This window comes from Oryctolagus cuniculus, chromosome 6, assembly GCF_051225735.1.
Source record: "Oryctolagus cuniculus isolate XC-2025 breed Fujian yellow rabbit chromosome 6, ASM5122573v1, whole genome shotgun sequence".
Classification (NCBI taxonomy): Eukaryota; Metazoa; Chordata; class Mammalia; order Lagomorpha; family Leporidae; genus Oryctolagus; species Oryctolagus cuniculus.
In genome coordinates, this window is record NC_142872.1 from 27,371,624 (window position 1) to 27,389,907 (window position 18,284).

Genomic DNA, 18,284 nt, shown 5'->3' on the forward strand with positions numbered 1-18,284 from the left:
ATTCTGATTGATAAGTTTTGGGATAAATCTTCATTTTCTGCCTTTTCTATAATGATCAATATTATTAATATAATTTAAAAGATGTTTATAAAAAGGTGAAAAGTTTTATACTTTCTTGACTGTTCTAGATTTTCCCAGAAGAAGTAAGGAATATTTTCTCACTGGAAGGGCTTAAGGTTTAGATCTTAAAATGGTGCTTAGTGAGGACACATAATTATATTCAGTGTTTCTGCAAAGACAGAGGACAAAAGATTCAGCTGCCAAAGGAATTACTGAATATGGGACTCACCTTGGAGAAATCACCAATCAGATGCCCCTGGTTAGACTCTTCCTCCAGCATGTGGGCAATATTAATGTCACAGAGGGAAAGTGTCTTCTTTGGACCCACACCCTGGAAATGACAAGATTCCCACTGATACCCAATGCTCGTGTTAAGGGTTTAGAGATCAGGGATAGGGGAGTGGAGATTCTTTAATAATAGCATATCTGTTGATCAAGTAATTGCACTCCTTTCCCCAAGAAAATAAAGATAAGCATAAGCACTTGACAATAAGGATGGATAACCCAGCATGTTCATAACAGGACACAAATACTAATAAATCTTATAGGGTCTTGGTTAAACAAATCACATTCCATGCATTATAGATTGCCATGATAGAGTAAAAAGTATGGTGTTGGTTAATTTTAGTGACATGGAAATAAGTTTATGGTATCATTAAATGTGTTACAAATCATGTTCTTTGTAATACCACTTTAATACAAGATAGGTAAAAAGGCCTAGAAGACCATACATCAAGTGCTAACTGTAATTATTTCTGACATGTGAGATTATGAGTATTTTACACTAGCTGCTTTTTGCTCATTTTGATTTTTAATTTTCCTATGGTATCATATACTGGTTTTAAAATATCTAGTGATATTTAGAATTTTTTAAAAGGAGAACAAGGGTTAAGTTTTTTGGAAGTGGCTTTCTATCACACTTCTGTTTTCTGAGATTTCTGCAGACTGCACAGAGCAGTAGTAAGGCTCCATCCCAGTTAGGTTCCCCTGCATTCTCTCAGATTTTAGAAAAGAAGGTTGTCATTGTGCACTAACTTCCCACACAGGACCTCTGCCCTCAAAGAGTTGTATTATGAGAGTTAACAGTAAAACTTGTTTCTAAGCCGGTGCTGTGGCTCACTTGGCTAATCCTCTGCCTGCGGCGCCAGCACACCAGGTTCTAGACCTGGTCGGGGCACCAGATTCTGTCCCAGTTGCTCCTCTTCCAGTCCAGCTCTCTGCTGTGGTCCAGGAAGGCAGTGGAGGATGGCCCAAGTGCTTGGGCCCTGCACCCGCATGGGAGACCAGGAGGAAGCACCTGGCTCTTGGCTTTGGATCAGCATAGCGCCAGAGGTAGCGGCCATTGGAGGGTGAACCTGCGGCAAAAAAGGAAGACCTTTCTCTCTGTCTCTCTCTCTCTCACTGTCTAATTCTGCCTGTCAAAAAAAACACAAAAAACAACAACAAAAAACTTGTTTCTCAAAGATTTATTCATCTCATTTTAATGTATTAAGTAGAGGATATTCTTATATCTCTTAAGTTTGAGTTATGCCTAAGTGTCCATCTCCATTGTTTGTTTTCTTAGGTGCTTCCTTAATTAATGATATAAGTTGTTCTCAAGTACTTACTTTCTTTTAATGTATTAGATGGAGGATATTCTTATGTATCATAAAAATAAATAAATAAAAAGTTGTAGGGGTCGGCGCTGTGGCGTAGCAGGAAAAGTTGCTGCCTGCATTGCCAGCATCCCACATGGGTGCTGGTTCAAGTCCTGGCCACTCTGTTTCCCATCCAGCTCTCTGCTATGGGCTGCGAAAGCAGTTGAGGATAGCCCAAGTCCTCGGGTCCCTGTAGCCACATGGGAGACTTCAGGCTCCTGGCTCTGGATCGGCTCAGCTCTGGCCGTTGCAATCATCTGGAGAGTGAACCAGCAGGTGGAAGACCTCTCTCTTTGTTTCTGCCTCTGTCTCTCTGTAACTTTGCCTTTCAAATAAATAAATATCTTAAAAAAGAAAAAAAGACAATGAAGAGATAACCTAAATAGTTGCTTAAAAAAAAGGCTGTAAAGACAGTATGATGACATCACTTCTCAAACTATGCTATAACATTTATTTTATTTTTTATAAGTCTTTTTAAAAAAAAAAGATTTATTTTATTTATTTGAAAGAGTTACAGAGAGAGGAAGAGACAGAGAGAGAGAGGTCTTTTATCTGCTGGTTCACTCCCCAGATGGCCACAATGGTTGGAGCTGTGCTGATGAAGGCAGGAACCAGGAGCTTCTTCCAGGTCTCCCACGTGGGTTCAGGGGCCCAAAGTCTTGGGCCATCTTCTACTGCTTTTGCAGGCTATCACATAGAGCTGGACCAAAACAGGAGCAGCTGGGACTAGAACTGGCACCCATATGGGATGAGGGCACTTCAGGCCAGGGCTTTAACCCACTGTGCCACAGTGCCAGCCCATAACATATTTATTGTTAAATATTTTATGTATGTATATAGATAAAGAACAGAAAAAAAAGCAGCAAAGATCAAATATAGACAAGGAAAAGGAAAAAGACAAAAAAACAATTCCCAGACCAGAACAGAGAGGACAATGAGAAAGAACAACAGGTTCTGATCTTAAAAACCTCTTACCTTCCTGAACATCTTATAGCCAGAACAATACTTTTTGTATACTTTATTTGGTATCGTGCTGTCCTTGGATTTTACCTGCTTTAGTCTTGGCCCATTCAGACCCTCTGGCATCGAGGGTGAGCGATATAGGCAGCTTCTGTTCAGGGATGCCTGTTTGGGAATACCAAGTGAGAAGCCAAAAAAGTTAGTCTAAACAAAAGATTATAATTAAAAAAAAAAAAAAGATTACTTATTTGAAAGTGAGCAACAAAGAGAGAGGGAGAGAGAGAGAAATCTTCCATCTGCTGGCTCATTGCCCAGATGACCACAACAGATAGGGTTGGGCCAGGCTGAAGCCAGGAGCTTCCTCCAGGTCTCCCACATTTGTGCAGGGGCCCTAGCACTTTGGGCCATTCTCCTTTCCCAGGCCATTAGCAGGGAGCTGGTTCAGAAGTGGAGCAGCTACAGCTCAATTCACAACAGCTAAGATATGGAATCAACTCAAATGTCCATCAACTGAAAACTGGATAAAAGAAATTATGGTGGCCGGCGCCGTGACTCAATAGGCTAATCCTCCGCCTTGCGGTACCAGCACACCAGGTTCTAGCCCGGTCGGGGCGCCAGATTCTGTCCCGCTTGCCCCTCTTCCAGGCCAGCTCTCTGCTATGGCCTGGGAGTGCAGTGGAGGATGCCCCAAGTGCTTGGGCCCTGCACCCGCATGGGAGACCAGGAGAGGCACCTGGCACCTGGCTCCTGGCTTCGGATCAGCGTGATGCGCTGGCTGCAGCGCACTGGCCGTAGCGGCCATTGGAGGGTGAACCAACGGCAAAAGGAAGACCTTTGTCTCTCTCTCTCTCTCTTACTGTCCACTCTGCCTGTCAAAAAAAAAAAAAAAAAAAAAAAAGAAATTATGGTATATGTACACCATAGAATACTATACTACAGTTTAAAAAAATGAAATCCTGTCATTTGCAACAAAATGGATGAAAATGGAAACCATCATTCTTAGTGAAATAAGCTTGTCTCAAAAAGACAAATGCCATATGTTCTCCCTGATATGTGGTAACTAATAGAGTACCTAAAAGGAAATCTATAGAAATGAAATTGACACTTTGAGATGTGATGATTTTGAATAGCCCTTGTCTCAACTGTTGAGGAACAGTTTTGCTTTTTTAAATACTATTTGTTGAACTTTTTACTTAGTATAGTGCTAATCTTATGAGTATAAAGTTAATTGAAAATAGATCTTTGTAAAAAATAAGAATGGGAATAGGGGAGGAAGAAGAAAGGTGGGAGTGTGGATGGAAGGGAGGGTAGGGTGGAAAGAATCACTACGACTCTAAATTTGTATATATGAAATGCATGAAGTTTGTATATCTTAAATAAAAGGTTTCTACGTAAAAAAAATAAGTAAAGTAGAAACAGTTGCAAACTATAAAAAAAAAAAAAAGAAAAGAAAGGAAGAAATGGAGCAGCTAGGATATGAACCAGTGCCCATATGGAATGCCAGTGTTGCAGGCAGCAGCTTAACTTGCTACACCGTAAAACAGGCCCTAGGTGAAAATTATTAAACAACATATGTATATGTCACTTTTTTGGTAGTAGTTTCTTTGAGTGAGAGAGAAATATAAGACAGTTTTTTTTTTTTTTTCAAAAAAGTAATTATTAATGGAGAAGGGGAAAAGTCACAGATTAAACATCATGCAAGAAAAAGAGAAACACTAGACTCATGGAACAGGATGACCAATATAGGATTGACACTATGAAGCTCATCAGGAAAAACATGGACAAAAGGCCGGCGCCGCGGCTCACTAGGCTAATCCTCCGCCTTGCGGCGCCGGCACACCAGGTTCTAGCCCGGTCGGGGCGCCAGATTCTGTCCTGGTTGCCCCTCTTCCAGGCCAGCTCTCTGCTATGGCCAGGGAGTGCCGTGGAGGATGGCCCAAGTGCTTGGGCCCTGCACCCCATGGGAGACCAGGAGAAGCACCTGGCTCCCGGCTTCAGATCAGCGCGGTGCGCTGGCCACAGTGCGCCGGCCGCCGCAGCCATTGGAGGGTGAACCAACAGCAAAAGGAAGACCTTTGTCTCTCTCTCTCACTGTCCACTCTGCCTGTCAAAAAAAAAAAAAAAAGAAAAAAAGAAAAAAAAAGAAAAAAAGAAAAATATGGACAAAATACTATGAAGAATTAGCCCTGAGAGTTGTTGATATAGAAATGGACTAAAGTACAAAGGACAGATTATTGCTCATTTGAAAGGCCTGATTTCGGCATATTATACCCAGAGGCAGGGAGATCTATGAAATGATTTGTGATAACTACCAACTAATCCAAGATTCTATCATCGGCCCAAGATACCATGGGTCTTCTACCTCGGACTGAGATAACAGACAAAAGCTCTCTCTCTCTACATAGTCACCTCACCAGTGTTACGAATTGGTTTAGGAGAGGGCTAGACAATGAGGGAGCCATTAGTGGAAGACAGCTGATGGACAATGATTTCTGGGGGAAGACAATAGGAATATTAATATTTTACTTTATACCAACTATGCCTATCATGGTGTTTGTTATATCCACAGTTCGCCCTTGCTCATGGGCCAGTTAGCTGTGCAGTACACATTTTATATACCAGTGATCTACATCCACCCCTTACCTTGGGCACCCCTCCTTATGTCTCTGTCTACTGGACCCCTAGCCATTGATGACAGAACTATAATGCAGGTTGATTGCACCTATTTAGTGGTATATATATATATTTTTAAAGATTTATTTATTTATTTACTTGAAAGTCAGAGTTACAGGCCGGCGCCACGGCTCACTAGGCTAATCCTCCGCTGCGGCACCAGCACACTTGGTTCTAGTCCCAGTCGGGGCGCCAGATTCTGTCCCGGTCGCTCCTCTTCCTGTCCAGCTCTCTGCTATGGCCCAGGAGTGCAGTGGAGGATGGCCCAAGTGCTTGGGCCCTGCACCTGTGTGGGAGACCAGGAGGAAGCACCTGGCTCCTGGCTTCGGATCAGCACGGTGCGCTGGCCGCAGCAGCCATTAGAGGGTGAACCAAGGGAAAAGGAAGACCTTTCTCCCTGTCTCTCTCTCTCTCTCACTGTCCACTCTGCATGTCAAAAAAAATAATAAATAAATAAATAAATAAAAATTAAAAAAATAAAAGTCAGAGTTACACACAGAGAGAAGGAAAGGCAGAGGCAAAGAGACAGAGAGAGGTCTTCCATCTATTGGTTCATTCCCCTGCTGGCCACCACGGCCGGAGCTGTGCCGATTCAAAGCCAGGAGCCAATGTCTTCTTCCAGGTCTCCCATGTGGGTGGGAGATGAACTTGAGCCATCTTCCATTGCTTTCCTAGGCCATAGCCGAGAGTTGGATCAGAAGAGGAGCAGCTGGGACTTAAATCAGTGCCCATATGGGATGCTAGCACTGTAGGCAGTGACTTTACCTATTACACCACAGCGCCAACCTGTAGTGGTGTAGAATAAGAAATAAATGACCCAGGCCTTTCAGATTTCCTTTTTTCATGTCTAATCTGGAAAAATGAAGAAGTAATTAAGCTGACAGGGGCCAGAGCTCTGGTGTGGTGGGTGGGGCCACCACCTGCAAAGCTGGCATTCATATGGGCACCGGTTCGAGTCCCACCTGCTCCACTTCTGATCCAGCTCTCTGCTGTGGCCTAGGAAAGCAGTGGAGGATGGCCCAGGTGCTTGGGCCCTGCACCCACATAGGAAGACCCAGAGGAGGTTCCTAGCTCCTGGCTGCAGATCAGCATAGCTCCAGCTGCTGCAGCCGTTTAGGGAGTAGGCCAGCGGATGGAGGATCTGGTTCTACATCTCTCTGTAACTCTTTCAATTAAATATTAAAAAAAAAAAAGAAATAATTAAGATGACAAGAAGGAAGCCAAGAGATACAGCTGCAGTCAAGCAGACAGAAGAAGGGAGTTTATGAGAGGAGTGGTCAGGAATTGAGAAGCAGGTTGCCTAGGCTCTGTGACAGACTTCCCTTTATGTAATTTCAGTTTTTCCCTGAGAGGGCAGGACAGAGTTAGATCAAAATTCAAATTTGCAGTCCTTAATGTAATCTTCGTTGTATCCTAAAGAGCCTCTCCAGGAACACAATATAATTGTTAAGGTAAACACTCATTTTATAGAGTTTGCAATTAATTAACTAAATGAAATGGATCTAACTTTCTGTACTGCATCTAAGGAATTTTTATCTAACTGAAAGTCACAAAATTTTTCTCCAATGTTTTCTTCAAATGTTGCAGTTTTGTTTTTGTTTAAAAGGCAAGGGGAGGGCTGATGTTGAGGCACAAAGGGTAAAGCTGCTGCCTGCAATGCTGGCATCCCATCTGGGTGGCAGTTCCTGTGACGGCTGTTCCACCTCCAATTCAGCTACCTGGTGATGGCTAGGAAAAGTAGCAGAAGATGGCCCGTGTTTAGGCCCCTGCCACATACTTGGGAGACCTGGATGAAGCTTTTGGCTCCTTTCTTCAGCCTGGCCCAGTCCTATCCAATGCAGCCATCTGGGGAGTCAATCAGAGGATGGAAGATCTCTCTCTCTTTCTCTTTCTCTCTTGCTATCTCTATCTCTGACTTTCAAATAAATGCTAAAAAAAAAAAAAAAAAAAAAAAAAAGAATACTAGCTCTCAAACTTCAGTGTGCATCAAAATCACCTGGGAGAATAGTAAAAACACAAATTGTGGGGCCAATCCCAGAGTCTCTGATTCAGAAGGTCTAGGATGGGGCCCACAAATTTGCATTGCTAAGAAATTTGCTGCGGGGCCATAGTGGGTTAAGCTGCAGCCCACATTGGCATCCCATGTGGGCACCAGTTCGAGTCCTGGCTGCTCCACTTCCGACCCGGCTCTCTGTTGTGGCCTGGGAAAGCAGTGGAAGACGGCCCAAGTCCTTGGACCCCTGCACCTGTGTGGGAGACCCAGAAGGAACTCCTGGCTGCTGCCTTCAAATCGGTACAGCTCCAGCCGTTGCAGTCAATTGGGGGGTGAACCAGTGGATGGAAGATTTCTCTCTCTACCTCTCCTTCTCTTTCTATGTAACTCTGACATACAAATAAATAAATAAATCTTAAAAAAAAAAAAAAAGAAAGAAATTTGCTGGTAAGTACTAAGTGTTTAGCCTGGTAGCTGGGAGGCCTGAGTCCCACATTCTGGTGTCTTGGATGCATTCCTGGCTCTGGCTCCTGACTCTAGCTTCCTGCTAATGCAGACTCTGGGAGGTAGCAGTGATGGCTCAAATGATTGTGTTCTTGCCTATCACATGGAGACTTGGATTGCATTCCTGGTTCTTGGATCCAGCCACTGCCAGCATTTGGGGAGGAACCAGCACAGCACCTTGGTTGCACTAGCCATATATATTAAGTTCTCAGTAGCTACAAATGGTTAATGGCTACAGTATCAGACAGATATGAAACATTTCTTTACTCTCAGAGAGTTTTTCTTTAAAAAAAAAAACTTTATTAATTTGAAAGGAAGAGTTACAGAGAGACAAGGAGAGACAGAGAGAGGTTTTCCATCTGTTACTTCACTCCTCAAACGGCTGCAACAACCAAGGTTGGGCCAGGCTGAAGCCAAGAGACAGGAGCTTCTTCCAAATCTCCCACGTGGGTGCAGGGGCTCAAGGACTTGGGCCATCCTCTGCTACTTTCTCAGGCATATTAGCAGGGAGATGGATTGGAAGTGGAATAGCTGGGACATGAACCAGTACCCATATGGGAGGCTGGCATCATAGGAGGTGGCTTAACCCACTATACCATAGTGCTGGCCCCTACTCTCAGAAAGTTTTTCTGAATAGCATTGCTCCAGATAATTGATTCAGCATTGTTGGTTTTTTTTTTTTTTTTTTCTTTTTAATTTACTTATTTGAGAGGTAGTTACAGACACAGGGAGGGAGAGACAGAGAAAGTTTTCCCATTCATTGGTTGACTTCCCAAATGGCCACAATGGCTGAAGCTGACCCTATCCGAAGCCAGGAGCCAGGAGCTTCTTCTGGGTCACCCACATGGGTGCAGGGGCTCAAGCACTTGGGCCATCCTCCACTGCTTTCCCCAGCTGTTACTAGAAAGCTGGATTAGAAGAGGAGTAGCATATATGGAATGCCAGCCCTATAGGTGGAGGCTTAGCCTACTATGCCACAACTCAAGCCCCTCAACATTATTTTTATACTTTATTCAAACTCTGAGGATTTAAGTTTATCAACCTTACAGAAAAACAGCAATTATCAATGTTACATATTCCTAGGAAGATTTTTACCTCTCAGGTATCTTCAACAGGAAACACAATATAATTGCCTGCTAGAGGCAGGCAGGTCTCAGTTTAAGTCCTGGCTCTGTCACTTTAACTATGTGATTTTAGATAAGATACTTTACCTCATGGCCCAATGGCCTCCCCTTAAAGTGAGAGATAATATTCATTCTTCTGGGTTGACGGAATTAAATGTGGCATTAGATACTGATGTAAACTGTCCAGTGCATGCTAGGTAGTCAACTAACAGGAGCTATAATGAGCCAGCTCTCATTCTTCTTTCTCACCCTCATCTTTTACTAAAACCAACAGCATTTCCTTTCCTTTTTTTTTTTTTTTAAGATTTATTTTATTGATTTGAAAGACAGAGTTACAGAGAGAGAGGGAGAGACATTTTCCATGCACTGATTCTCTCTCTAAATTGCCACAATGGCCAGGGCTGGCTCAGGCCACAGCCAGGAGCCAGGAGCTTCTTCCAGGTCTCTCATGTGGGTGCAGGGGCACAAACACTTGGGTAATTCTACACTGCTTTCCCAGGCCATTAGCAAGGAGCTCCAAAGTGGAGCAGCGGGGACTTGGGTGGCAGCTTAATCCACTATACCACAACTCTGGCCCAAACATTTCACTTTCCTACAATGCTCATTAATAATGCTTTGGAAAGTGACTTCATAACTCCTCAAATGCCTGCACCAAGGTTTTCCAGCACTCTGCATTAGGCTCTCACAAACTGATATTTAAAAAGAAAAAAAATCTACTCTACTACCAAGAGGTCAAACGCAATATGGCCTCAGACCGACTAAAATCCCTATCGGGGCTGGTGTTGTGGCACAGTGGGTTAAACTGCCACCTGCAGTGCCAGCATCCCATATGACTGGTAGTTCCAGTCCTGGATGTTCCACTTCTGATCCAGCTTCCTGCTGGTGCACCTGGGGAAGCAGCAGAGGATGGCCCAAGTGCTTGGGCCCCTGCACCCACATGGAAGACCCAGATGGAGTTCCAGGCTCCTGGCTTCTGCATGGCCATTGCAGCCACATGGGGAATGAACCAGCAAATGGAATATCTCTGTATTTCTCCCTCTCTATGTAACTCAGTCTTTCAAATAAAAAATAAGTTTTTTGTCAGGCAGGGTGGACAGTGAGAGAGAGAGAGAGACAGAGAGAAAGGTCTTCCTTTGCCATTGGTTCACCCTCCAATGGCCGCCACAGCCAGCGCGTGCGGCCGGCGCACCACGCTGATCCGATGGCAGGAGCCAGGTACTTATCCTGGTCTCCCATGGGGTGCAGGGCCCAAGGACTTGGGCCATCCTCCACTGCACTCCCTGGCCACAGCAGAGAGCTGGCCTGGAAGAGGGGCAACCGGCACAGAATCCGGCGCCCTGACCGGGACTAGAACCCGGTGTGCCGGCGCCGCAAGGCGGAGGATTAGCCTAGTGAGCCATGGCGCCCTCTTTTTAAAAAATTAGTTATTTATTTGAAAGGCAGTATTACAGAGGCAGAGAGAGAGAGAGAGAGAGAGGAAGGCAGGTCTTCTATCACCTGTTCACTCTCCAAATTACCGCCACAGCTGGAGCTGGGCCAATTAGAAGCCAGGAGCCTGGAGCCTCCCCCAAGTCTTCCACATGGGTGCAGGGGCCCAAGGACTTGGGCCATCCCCTATTGCTTTCCCAGGCCATAGCAGAGAGGGATCAGAAGTGGAGCAGCCAGGACTCAAACTGGTGCCTAGATGGGACACCGGTATGGTGGCTTCATCTGCTAGGCCACAGCACTGGCCCCATAAATAAATCTTTAAAAAAACAAAATCTCCCCTATCTCTCAAACTTTCTGTCAGCAACTTCTAATCACATTATTGTCCTTACCTTACTGTGTCTACCTAATGGCATCTTGCTTCCCATCCAGGTTTTCATTCGTCACTGTTGACTGCACGGCTGCCTTCAGCATCACCACCTTCATTTACCATGGGCGATCCCCCACCCTCACTTAATTATCCCTGGCTTTGCAAAGCCTCCACTCTTGCTTCCAGGCCAGAGCATTCTTGTAGGAAGACACCAGGCTATGCAGGACTATCTTACAAGACCTCATAAATATAATCTTATTAACCTTTTAGTAATTCTGTAGTATATAAAAGTCAACCATAGCCTTCTTAACACTCTTCAAGACCCTTAGCTACCAATCTTCTCAGAGCAATCAAATTACTTTCAAGTTTACTCTGCTGAGACCATCAAGGCCAACAAGCATCCCTTACTTATCAGCCTTCTTCATAACTCCACATATTTCACTCCTTAGCCTATGATAATTAAGCACTTGTATTACATAGCACCAATAATTAAGCACTGTTGACAAGTATTTTTTTTTTTTTTTTTTGACAGGCAGAGTGGACAGTGAGAGAGACAGAGAGAAAGGTCTTCCTTTTGCCGTTGGTTCACCCTCCAATGGCCGCCGCGGCCGGTGCGCAGGAGAATTAGCCTACTGAGCCGCGGCACCAGCCACAAGTATTGTTCTATGAGCTTTATGTGTAATTATCTCATTCGATCTTTATGGTAATCCTAGCAAATAAACATTAAAACTATGTCTGGGGCTGGCGCTGCGGCTCACTAGGCTAATCCTCTGCCTGCGGCGCCGGCACACCAGGTTCTAGTCCTGGTTGGGGCGCCAGATTCTGTCCTGGTTGTCCCTCTTTCTGTCTAGCTCTCTGCTGTGGCCAGGGAGTGCAGTGGAGGATGGCCCAAGTCCTTGGGCCCTGCACCCCATGGGAGACCAGGAGAAGCACCTGGCTCCTGGCTTCAGATCAGCGTGGTGCGCTGGCTTCGGCGGCCATTGGAGGGTAAACCAACGGTAAAGGAAGACCTTTCTCTCTGTCTCTCTCTCTCACTGTCCACTCTGCCTGTTAAAAACCTGCGGCGCTGGCACACTGGGTTCTAGTCCCGGTCAGGGTGCCGGATTCTGTCCCGGTTGTCCCTCTTTCAGGCCAGCTCTCTGCTATGGCCCGGGAGTGCAGTGGAGGATGGCCCAAGTCTTTGGGCCCTGCACCCCATGGGAGACCAGGATAAGTACCTGGCTCCTGCCATCGGATCAGCGCGGTGCACCGGCCGCACGTGCTGGCTGCGGCGGCCATTGGAGGGTGAACCAATGGCAAAGGAAGACCTTTCTCCCTGTCTCTCTCTCTCACTGTCCACTCTGCCTGTCAAAAAACAAACAACAAAAAAACTATGTTTTATAGATTTTTTTTAAGATTTATTTACTTGAAAGTCAGAGTTACAGAGAAGGAGAGGTAGAAAGAAAGAGAGAAAGAGAGAAAGAGAGAGAGAGAGAGAGAGACATCTTCCATCCACTGGTTCCCTTCCCAATTGGCCTCAACGGCCAGATCTACACTGATCTGAAGACAGGAGCCAGGAGCTTCTTCCGGGACTCCCACGTGTTTGCAGGGGCCCAAGCACTTGGGCCATCTTCTGCAGCTTTCCCAGGCAATAACAGAGAGTTAGATCGGAAGTGGAGCATCCGGGACTCAAACCGGTTCCCATATGGCATGCTGGCAACTGCAGGCAGAGGCTTTACTCGCTATGCCACAGCGCCGGCCCCATTTTATAGATTTAAGGTATGGGGCCGGCATTGTGGCATAGTGCTTTAAGCCACTGCCTGTGATGCTGGCATTCTTTGTGGGTGCTGGTTCAAGACCCGGCTGCTCCAAATCCAACCTAGCTCCCTGCTAATGTGTCTGGGAAAGCAGCAGGCCCAGGTACTTGGGCCCCTGCCACCCACATGAGAGACCCAGAAGAAGTTCCAACTTCCTAGCTTCAGCCTGGTACAGTCCCAGATTTTGCGGCCATTTGGGGAGATAACCAGCAGATGGAAGATTTCTCTCTATCTCTGCCTTTCAAATAAATAAAAAAGAAATTAAAAAAAAAAAAAGAAATTGAGGTACAGGGAGGATTCCTCCATGGTCATTCAGCTACAAGTGGCAGGGTTAGGCTAGGCACTGTGGTGCAGCAGGTTAAGATGCTGCTTGTGATGCACTTATCATGTACTGAAATGCTGGTTCAAGTACTGGCTATTCCACTTCCCTTTCAGCTTCTTGCTAATGTGCCTAGAAAGGCAGTGGCTGATGACCCAAGCACTTGGGTTCCTGCCATGCAAGTAGGAGACCTGGATGGAGTTCCTGCTTCCTGGCTTTAACCTGGCCCAGACCTGGCTGCTGTGACCATTTTGGGAGTGAACCAGCAAATGCAAGATTGATCTGTCTCCCTGCCCATCAACCCTGATACTCTATCTTTCAAATAGTAAAAATGAATTATTAAAGAATCATTAAAATGGTAAACTTTATGTATCTTATACTTTATTACAATTTTTTAAATGCATAAAGTGAACAAGTATATATAAGGGACCATTACTTTTATATATTTATTTCTAAATTTTTATTTATTTTCCCTTTATTTGAAAGGCACATACACAGATAGAGATATATCTTCCATTGGTTGGCTCATTCCCCAGATGTTCACAATAGCTGGGACTGGGCCAGGCCAAAGCCAGGAGCCAGCAACTCAATTTGAGTCTCCCACTTGGATGGCAGGAAACCAAGTACTTGAGTCTCATGTGCAGCCTCCCAGGGTGCATATTAACAGGAAGCTGGACTGGAAGTGGGATAGCCAGGATGCAAGCCAGCACTCTGATGTGGGACGTGTGAGTCCCAAGCAGCGGCTTAATCTGCTGGTCACGACACCAGCTGCTGTATCTTTATTCTGAATCACTACTTTCTAGTTTTTGACTGATATTCCTCCTTTCCTCAGTAGCTACTATGGAAAGCTCTTTCTCTCTGCTTTACACTTGGAGTCATTAGCCTTCCTTTTCCCTTCTATGCAGTTGGTCCTGAAGGCTCCAATTCCTTATTCTGTATTTCCATTTAAATTTCCCGTGATCACCTCTAACTCAAATGCCTAAAACAGAACATATTTGATCCCTTTGAATTTACCTTTATTTTCAAATTTATTATAGTATCACCAGTTATTATAGTATCACCAGTATCTCTACTACTCAGAATAAAGCCAAAAGTTGTATCCTCACAAATTTCTCTGTCCTTTTGTCAGATCACCCTGTCATTGAAAGCACTTTTAACAAACTGCTATTATCCTACTTATTGGATGACTTCTTTATATTGTTTATCTTCTTAATCAGAAAAAAAAATAAGTATACTCTTCATGAAAATTAGAAATTGAGTTTGGGGCTGGCAGCGTGGCATAGTGGGCTAAGGCCTCCACCTGTGGCACTAGCATCCCATATGAGAGCCAGTTCGAGTCCCGGCTGCTCCTCTTCCAATCCAGCTCTCTGCAATGGCCTGGGAAAGCAGTATAAGATGGCCCAAATGCTTGGGCCGCTGCAACCGCATGGGAGATCTGGAAGAAGTTACTGGCTCCTGGCTTCAGATCAGATCAGCTCTGGCTGCTGATCAGCCATTTGGGGAGTCAACCAGCAGATAGAAGACCTGTCTCTCTATCTGTCTGTCCCTCTCTCTGTCTGTAACTCTACCTCTCAAAATAAATAAACAAAATATTTTTAAAAAAAGAATATCTTCTAAAAAAAAATTGTGTGTCCTCATCGTGACAGTGTCCTCAATTCTAATATAGCACCTAGTATCTATCAGTATCATAATAAATAGTGAACATTGTTACTAATTCCATTCATTTTTTATTCATAATAATAAAGTATGTGGAGTATGATAAACTGCTTTAAAATTTTTTCCAGTTTTATTAAGGTTTAATTGACAAAATCAGCATTTATTCAAGGTATACAATATGCTGATTTATATACCCTTATGCATGTGTAATGATTACCACAATTAAATTAATCAGCACATCCTTCACCACACAGTTATCATTTTGTATGTGAGAGAGAGAGAAACAGGTGGGGGGGAGATAAAGAGGTGAGCACACAAACTGCTTTTACACTGTGTCACATATACAACAATCCTATTGAAGGAGTAGATCATTATTATGCTCTCCACTGAATAATAAAATAAGTTAAACCACAGAATGGTTAACTGTCTTGCAAATGGTTTCAATATTAGCAAACAAGAGAAAAACTAGAATCCAAGTGTTCCAACACCACTATACCATATTTGTCTTGTATAATGAACACATGTTTAGGGGCCAGCATTGTAGTGCAGCAGGTTATACCACCACTTGTAACACCAGGATGCCATATCAGAGCCGGCTCCAGTCCTGGCTGCTCTGCCACTACCAATCCATCTACCCACTAATGTGTCTGGGAAGGCAGTAGAAAATGGCCCAAATTAGGGCCCATGTCACACACATGGGAGTTTCAGATGGAGTTTCAGGCTTCTGGCCCAACCCCAGCTATTGTGGCCATTTGGTGAGTGAACCAGCAGATAGAAGATCTCTCTCTTATCTCTCTATCATTCTGCCTTTCAAATAAATACAAAAAATGTAGAAAACCACATTCATATCCATATTTGTTTCTAAGAAATAGATTCAAAAATGAAAAATCCTTCAAATGCTCTTAAGCATCAGTATGTCCATGGCCTATAAGGTTCAGACCCTATATGTATCTTCCAGTGATGTGTCAAAGATAAATGGAAACAGAAGAAGGATACTGTAAGATACCTGAAAAATCATGTCAGGTACATTCCACCTATTACTATTATCCTGGAGTTGTTACTTAAAAAGATATCTGTGGTGATCTACTCAAACTACTAACTGCAATCTGCCCACCCAGCAAAATAGTCACATGGTGATGTGACACCCTATCAGTCAGGGAACTCTTAGAATCTAAAAGCCACATCTTCTTGATCTCAACAGCCTAAGCATTTGGTACAGTGGTTGTACCATATTAATACAGACAATACTCTTTATTCAAGAATGAAGGAATGTGAAGAATACAAAACATCATCAGAGAACACCTTACCTTGCCCTCTTCTTGATCCTCCAAGGAAAATTCCATCAATTCATCTGAAATCTCTTCTGCCCTATCTTCTACTGCTTCTGGATTTTTATCCAATTTTGGAAATAGAGTAATGGGACTGCCCAAATAATTCATCTCACTTTCCACCAAGTCTCCATTGTCCTGCCAAGTATATGAAAAACATTAAAAACTCTTCAAGATCCTGACCTTACACTGTATACAAAAATTAACACAAAATATATCAGAGGCTTAAGTGTAAGAGCTAAAACACTAAACCTCTTAGAAGAAAACACAGATGGAAAAGTTTAATGACATTGGATTTGGGAATGACTTCCTGGATCCGACACCAAAACTTGGTGTTCAGCAAAATGAAAAACTTGTGTGCATCAAAGGACACTGGTGGGGATGGCATTATCATAGAGTGGGTTAAGCTGCCAACTGCAAAACAAGCATCTCATAATATAGGCATCAGTTTGAGTCCCAGCTGCTCCATTTCTGATCCAGTTCCCTGCTAATGTGCCTGGGAAAGCAGCAGCAGATGTCCCAAATGCTTAGGCACCTGCCAGCCACATGAGACCAGATGAAGTTTTAGGATCCTGGCTTCGGCCTAACTTCAGCCTGGTCCAGCCATTAAGACCATGTGGAGAGTGAAGCAGAAGATTTAAGATCTTTCTATTTCTCTCTCTCTCTTTCTCTGTAAATCTGCCTTTCAAATAAATCTTTAAAAAAAAAAAAAAACATACTAATACAATTGAGAACGTGAAAAGACAACATAGAAAATGGAAGAAAACATTTGCAAATTATAGATCCAACTAGGGCTTAATATCAAAATATTATCTCAGAGCTGAACAATAAAAAAAAAATACCCCAAACAGGACTCAGACATTTTCCCAAGGAAGATACACAATGGTCAAGAAAGCACATCATAAATGCTAATTGTATATTGATCATAGCAGCTCAACATAAATAATCATTTGTGAAATGCAAATCAAAATTACAATGAGATAAGATTCCAAACCAACCAGGATAGCTATTAGGACATTTCAAAAATTTGTAGGGGAATGGAATTAAGTTTATTCTGGTACAAAAAAATTTTAAATCCATGCAGTTTTTTCATTATAGGCATTTTTATGAACTTTCTGAAATACAGAGAGACACAGGCTCCCATCTGCTTCCCAAATGCCTGCAATAGCCAGAGCTCAATACAGGTCTCCCATGTGGATGGCAGGAATCCAATTACTTGAGCCATCATTGTTCCCCACAAGGGTGTGCATTAGCAAGAAGTTGGAATAAGAAGTGAAACTGGTACTCAAATCCAGGCACTACAATTTGAGAGGCAGGTACACCAAATGGCATCGTAACTGCTCCAACAAACCCCCACCTCTCCTTAAATTTAAACAAATGAAAAGGTCAGAGGACACATGGCTTCTCTCTTTCACTGTTTAAACTTTACTTCTCCCATCCCTTTTCTCATCCAAGTCATCTGAGGAAAAAAAAAAGGTCATAAACCCCACAACTGCCATCCCATAGCTCCTATTACCTAAATAAACCCTTAAGCATGATGTTCAGAGACTCACCAGCAAAGAAAGGGGCGACACATAAGGCCCCCTTGGTCTCTTTTGAAACCTCAGGTTCCTGGGTGCCTGCCACTGGGAAGGCTTCAAAGTGTTGCGTGCCTACATAAAGAAAATGCATTGGCAGGAGGAAGAGATGTACTAGTGGGCCCTGCCAAAAACATTTCATCTGATCACACCATGAATAATCTTCATGAAGCACATTAAATGTAATCAAGGCTGACCCTATATCCTGAAGATTGAAATTATGGTTTGAGTTTGATGTGTGGCACAGATTTACTGTGGCGGATACTAATCTGACGATCACAAGCAAAATGAATGGGGGGATTGGGGAAGAAGCCTGCCTGGGGAGAGGATGGTGAGATTTTTAAAGAGTGATTATAAAGGGAGATTAGAAAGGTAGTACAAAATCAAGAAAAAGCTGATTAGAATAGCCAGAAACATGGCATATCTTAGTCAACGGAAGAAAAGAACAGCATCTATCTTTTATGCATACTGACCTGGGGGAAGGGAAGCAGGAAAGAAAAAAAGATGGCTAGAAAAAGGGATTAGTTGAAGGGATTAGGTAGAGAATTATCTTCATGATTAGGGGGCTCTGGAGAGGCCAGTTTCAACTTGGAACTGAAGGATGTCCTAAGGCTTAGACAGGGAAGGCCATGGCTTCCTTAGGATGGGGGCTCATAAGCTAGACTAAGGGGAAAATAAGAAGAAATCAAGAAATCTACATTTGTATATAAAGCTATGTAAAGAATCTCTGAACAGATTATATAACTTAAACTATCCCTTTAAAAGAAAAACAAATTCCCAGTTCTTTACATTACAGTAACAGCCATTTTTGTTCTCACAGCAAATGAATATGAGTAATGATGATAACTTCCTATGGGGGACT

The 18,284-nt window shown here is 43.5% G+C and overlaps 1 protein-coding gene across 8 annotated transcripts in view; it reads right to left on the minus strand.

The window, feature by feature from the left end:
• CDC25C (cell division cycle 25C) overlaps positions 1-18,284 on the minus strand; it is a 33,601-nt gene that overhangs the window by 10,339 nt on the left and 4,978 nt on the right. For 5 of the 8 annotated variants that reach the window (XM_051843423.3, XM_008255084.5, XM_051843421.3 and 2 more), the window contains exons 7-10: positions 17,399-17,497; positions 15,825-15,983; positions 2,748-2,822; positions 290-391 (exon numbers count right to left, since the gene is read on the minus strand). In XM_051843423.3, the coding sequence (XP_051699383.1) occupies positions 290-391; positions 2,748-2,822; positions 15,825-15,983; positions 17,399-17,497 (435 nt within the window). The remainder of the gene's footprint in view (positions 1-289; positions 392-2,747; positions 2,823-15,824; positions 15,984-17,398; positions 17,498-18,284) is intronic. The other 3 variants (XM_051843424.3, XM_051843425.3, XM_008255087.5) reach the window with 1 other exon arrangement.